This window comes from Tachyglossus aculeatus, chromosome 20, assembly GCF_015852505.1.
Source record: "Tachyglossus aculeatus isolate mTacAcu1 chromosome 20, mTacAcu1.pri, whole genome shotgun sequence".
Classification (NCBI taxonomy): domain Eukaryota; kingdom Metazoa; phylum Chordata; class Mammalia; order Monotremata; family Tachyglossidae; genus Tachyglossus; species Tachyglossus aculeatus.
In genome coordinates this window covers 29,230,409-29,236,408 of record NC_052085.1, presented here as the reverse complement: position 1 = coordinate 29,236,408, position 6,000 = coordinate 29,230,409, and the positions used below count along the sequence as shown (strand labels likewise).

Below are 6,000 nucleotides of genomic sequence, written 5' to 3'. Positions count from 1 at the left end.
TTATTGTATTTTGTTAGTATGTTTGGTTTTGTCTTCTGTCTCCCCCTTTTAGACTGTGAGCCCACTGTTGGGTAGGGACCGTCTCTAGATGTTGCCGACTTGGACTTCCCAAGCGCTTAGTCCAGTGCTCTGCACCCAGTAAGCGCTCAATAAGCACGATTGAATGAATGAATGACTGTACATATGTATATATACATACATAGGATATAGGATATATATAGGATATATATGTATATATACTGTATCTATGTATATATGTTTGTACATATTTATTACTCTATTTATTTATTTATTTTACTTGTACCTATCTATTCTATTTATTTTATTTTGTTAGCATGTTTGGTTTTGTCCTCTGTCTCCCCGTTTTAGACTGTGAGCCCACTGTGGGGTCGGGACCGTCTCTAGATGTTGCCGACTTGGACTTCCCAAGCGCTTAGTACAGTGCTCTGCACCCAGTAAGCGCTCAATAAGCACGATTGAATGAATGAATGAATGACTGTATATATGTATATATACATACATAGGATATAGGATATATATTGGATATATATATATTTATATGTATATATCCTGTATATATGTTTGCACATATTTATTACTGTATTTATTTATTTATTTTAATTGTACCTATCTATTCTATTTATTTTATTTTGTTAGTATGTTTGGTTTTGTCTTCTGTCTCCCCCTTTTAGACTGTGAGCCCACTGTGGGGTCGGGACCGTCTCTAGATGTTGCCAACTTGGACTTACCAAGCGCTTAGTCCAGTGCTCTGCACCCAGTAAGCGCTCAATAAGTACGATTGAATGAATGAATGACTGTATATATGTATATATACATACATAGGATATATGTGTATATATACATACTTCCCAAGCGCTTAGTACAGTGCTCTGCATATAGTAAGCGCTCAATAAATATGATTGATTGATTGTATATATCCTGTATATATGTATATATGTTTGCACATATTTATTACTGTATTTATTTATTTATTTTACTTGTACCTATCTATTCTATTTATTTTATTTTGTTAGCACGTTTGGTTTTGTCCTCTGTCTCCCCCTTTTAGACTGTGAGCCCACTGTTGGGTAGGAGCCGTCTCTAGATATTGCCAACTTGTACTTCCCAAGCGCTTAGTACAGTGCTCTGCACACAGTAAGCACTCAATAAGCACGATTGAATGAATGAATGAATGACTGTATATATGTATATACACATACATAGGATATAGGATATATATATATATAGGATATATATGTATATATCCTGTATATATGTTCGTACATATTTATTACTCTATTTATTTATTTTACTTGTACCTATCTATTCTATTTATTTTATTTTGTTAGCATGTTTGGCTTTGTCCTCTGTCTCCCCCTTTTAGACTGTGAGCCCACTGTGGGGTCGGGACCGTCTCTAGATGTTGCCGACTTGGACTTCCCAAGCGCTTAGTCCAGTGCTCTGCACCCAGTAAGCGCTCAATAAGCACGATTGAATGAATGAATGAATGACTGTATATATGTATATATGCATACATAGGATATATATAGGATATATATGTATATATCCTGTATATATGTATATGTTTGTACATATTTATTACTCTATTTATTTATTTATTTTACTTGTACCTATCTATTTATTTTATTTTGTTAGTATGTTTGGTTGTGTCCTCTGTCTCCCCCTTTTAGACTGTGAGCCCACTGTTGGGTAGGGACTTGGACTTCCCAAGCGCTTAGTATAGTGCTCTGCACACAGTAACCGCTCAATAAATACGATTGATGGATGGATGGATGGATGGATGGACTGGGGGGGGGGGGGGGGGAGGGAGGGACATCCCGGCGCGCATGCGCGGGAGTGGGGGGGGGGTTGTCGGGAGCGCGCACGCCGCCCGCCGGGGCCGCGCACGCCGCCCCGCGCCTCGTCCGAGGGCGCCGGCCCCGAGTAACCCCGCGCGTGCGCGCGCGCCCGCTGCCCTCCCGCGCGTGCGCAGTGCGGCCCGCGCGCGCCCCCCCCCACCCCTCGCCGGCGGAGGAGGCCCCCTCCCCCCCCCCCCCCCCCCCCCCCCCGCCCGGTCCCTCTGTCCCTCCCCCCTTCCCTTCCCCTCCCGCCATGGCGGCCCTCAGCAAGTCCATCCCGCACAGCTGCTACGAGATCGGCCACACCTGGCAGCCCTCCTGCGGGGGCTCCTTCCTGCAGATCACCCGAGGGGCCCTGGAGGAGTCCCTCAAGATCTACGCCCCCCTCTACCTGGTGAGAGACACACACACACACCCATACACACACACACACACCCATCTGGAGCTGGGGACCCTCGTCTGTGGGGATGCATCCTGGGGGGCCTGGGGGAGTTGGGGAACCTGTTTGGGGGGGCACTGATCATAGGGGTTGGGGGTACATCCTGGGGGCCTGGGGGAGTTGGGGACCCTGATCATGGGGGCTGGGGATGCATCCTGGGGGGCCTGGGGGAGTTGGGGAACCTGTTTTGGGGGGTACTGATCATGGGGGCTGGGGATGCACCCTGGGGCCCTTGGGGGAGCTGGGGACCCTGATCTGGGCGGGACACACTTATCATGGGGGTTGGGGATGCATCATGGGGGGCCTGGGGGAGTTGGGGACCCTGTTTTGGGGGCACTGATCATAGGGGTTGGGGGTACATCCTGGGGGCCTGGGGGAGTTGGGGACCCTGATCATGGGGGCTGGGGATGCATCCTGGGGGGCCTGGGGGAGTTGAGGAACCTGTTTTGGGGGGTACTGATCATGGGGGCTGGGGATGCACCCTGGGGCCCTTGGGGGAGCTGGGGACCCTGATCTGGGCGGGACACACTTATCATGGGGGTTGGGGATGCATCATGGGGGGCCTGGGGGAGTTGGGGACCCTGTTTTGGGGGCACTGATCATAGGGGTTGGGGGTACATCCTGGGGGCCTGGGGGAGTTGGGGACCCTGATCATGGGGGCTGGGGATGCATCCTGGGGGGCCTGGGGGAGTTGGGGAACCTGTTTTGGGGGGGTACTGATCATGGGGGCTGGGGGTACATCCTGGGGGCCTGGGGGAGTTGGGGACCCTGATCATGGGGGCTGGGGATGCATCCTGGGGGGCCTGGGGGAGTTGGGGAACCTGTTTTGGGGGGTACTGATCATGGGGGCTGGGGGCACATCCTGGGGGCCTGGGGGAGTTGGGGACCCTGATCATGGGGGCTGGGATGCATCCTGGGGGGCCTGGGGGAGTTGGGGAACCTGTTTTGGGGGGTACTGATCATGGGGGCTGGGGGCACATCCTGGGGCCTGGGGGAGTTGGAGGCCCTGATCATGGGGGTTGGGGATGCATCCTGGGGGGCCTGGGGGAGTTGGGGAACCTGTTTTGGGGGTACTGATCATGGGGGCTGGGGGCACATCCTGGGGGCCTGGGGGAGTTGGAGGCCCTGATCATGGGGGCTGGGGATGCATCCTGGGGGGCTTTGGGGTCCCTGTTTTGGGGGGCACTGATCATGGGGGCTGGGGGCACATCCTGGGGGCCTGGGGGAGTTGGAGACCCTGATCATGGGGGCTGGGGATGCATCCTGGGGGCCTTGGGGGAGCTGGGGACCCTGATCTGGGTGGGACACACTCATCATGGGGGTTGGGGATGCATCCTGGGGGACCTGGGGGAGTTGGGGACTCTTTTTTGGGGGGCACTGATCATGGGGGTTGGGGGTACATCCTGGGGGCCTGGGGGAACTTGGAGACCCTGATCATGGGGGCTGGGGATGCATCTTGGGGGCCTTGGGGGAGCTGGGGACCCTGATCTGGGTGGGACACACTCATCATGGGGGGTGGGGATGCATTCTGGGGGAGTTGGGTACCCTGTTTTGGGGGGCACTGATCATAGGGGTTGGGGGTACATCCTGGGGGCCTGGGGGAGTTGGGGACCCTGATCATGGGGGCTGGGGATGCATCCTGGGGGGCCTGGGGGAGTTGGGGACCCTGTTTTGGGGGGCACTGATCATAGGGGTTGGGGGTACATCCTGGGGGCCTGGGGGAACTTGGAGACCCTGATCATGGGGGCTGGGGATGCATCTTGGGGGCCTTGGGGGAGCTGGGGACCCTGATCTAGGCGGGACACACTCATCATGGGGGGTGGGGATGCATTCTGGGGGAGTTGGGTACCCTGTTTTGGGGGGCACTGATCATAGGGGTTGGGGGTACATCCTGGGGGCCTGGGGGAGTTGGGGACCCTGATCATGGGGGTTGGGGATGCATCCTGGGGAGCCTGGGGGAGTTGGGGAACCTGTTTTGGGGGGCACTGATCATAGGGGTTGGGGGTACATCCTGGGGGCCTTGGGGAACTAGGAGACCCTGATCATGGGGGATGGGATGCATCCTGGGGGTCTTGGGGGAGCTGGGGACCCTGATCTGGGCGGGACACACTCATCATGGGGGTTGGGGGTGCATTCTGGGGGAGTTGGGGACTCTGTTTTGGGGGGCCCTGATCATGGGGGTTGAGGGTACATCCTGGGGGCCTGGGGGAGTTGGAGACCCTGATCTGAAGGGAACACACTGATCATGGAGGTTGGACATGCACCCTGGGGGTGTTGGGAAGTTGGAGACCCTGTTTGGGGGGGCACTGATCACAGGGGTTGGGGATGCATCCTGGTGGTGTTGGGGAGTTGGAGACCCTGATCATGGGGGTTGGGGATGCATCCTGTGGGCTTTGGGGGAGTTGGGGACTCTGTTTTGGGGGGCAGTGATCATGGGGGTTGGGGGTACATCCTGGGGGCTTGGGGGAGTTGGAGACCCTGATCTGGGGGACACACACTGATCATGGAGGTTGGGGATGCATCCTGGGAGCTTTGGTGAGTTGGAGACCCTGGTCTGGGGGACACACACTGATCATGGAGGTTGGGGATGCATCCTGGGGGCTTTGGGGAGTTGGGGACCCTGTTTTGGGGGGCACTGATAATGGAGGTTGGGGGTACATCCTGGGGGCATTGGGGAGTGATCATGGGGGGAACACACTGATCATGAGGGTTGGGGATGCATCCTGGGGGCGTGGGGGAGTTGGAAATCCCGTTTTGGGGGGCACTGATCATGGGGATTTGGGGTACATCCTGGGGGCCTGGGGGAGTTGGGGACTCTGTTTGGGGGGGCACTGATCATGGGGGTTGGGGGTACATCCTGGGGGCCTGGCGGAGTTGGAGACCCTGATCATGGGGGCTGGGGATGCTTCCTGGGGGCATGAGGGAGTTGGAGACCCTGATCTGGGGGACACACACTGATCATGGAGGTTGGGGATGCATCCTGGGAGCTTTGGGGAGTTGGGGACCCTGTTTTGGGGGGCACTGATCATGGGGGTTGGGGGTACATCCTGGGGGCCTTAGGGAGTGATCATGGGGGGAACACACTGATCATGGGGATTGGGGATACATCCTGGGGGCGTGGGGGAGTTGGAGATCCCGTTTTGGGGGGCACTGATCATGGGGATTTGGGGTACATCCTGGGGGCCTGGGGGAGTTGGAGACCCTGATCTGGGGGGGGGGACACACTGATCATGGGGGCTGGGGATGCATCCTGGGGATGTTGGGGACCCTGATTAGGGGAGGGGAGACACTGATCTTGGGGGTCGGGATTCATCATTTGGGTGTTTGGTAAGTTGGAGACCCTGATTGAAGCAGGGAGGGGGTTGGGGACACTGATCCTGGGGATTGCGGGGGTTGATGGATTTTGGGGGGGTGGGTGCTAGGGATATTGATCGGCGAGGATCAGTGGGCTGGGGGCACTGATCCTGGATGTTGAGGGGGCTTTGTGGGTTGGGGGCACTGATCCTGAGGGTTGGGGGCAAGGGGATGGAGACCCTGATCCTGAGGTTTGTCAGGGGCTGGCAGGAGATGTGGGTAAGTGATCCTCTATGTGGAACAGCGAGACCGGTCCTTGTGGCACACAGTGAAGGTGATGGACCAAATTCCTTCACAGGAAATTTGGGAAATTTCTAGACTGTGAGCCCGCTGTTGGGTAGGGACTGT

The 6,000-nt window shown here is 55.7% G+C and overlaps 1 protein-coding gene across 1 annotated transcript in view; it reads left to right on the top strand.

The window, feature by feature from the left end:
• Positions 1-2,112: 2,112 nt before the first annotated feature.
• TMEM135 (transmembrane protein 135) overlaps positions 2,113-6,000 on the top strand; it is a 195,058-nt gene continuing 191,170 nt past the window's right edge. The window contains exon 1 of the mRNA XM_038761867.1: positions 2,113-2,253. Within this exon, the coding sequence (XP_038617795.1) occupies positions 2,113-2,253 (141 nt within the window). The remainder of the gene's footprint in view (positions 2,254-6,000) is intronic.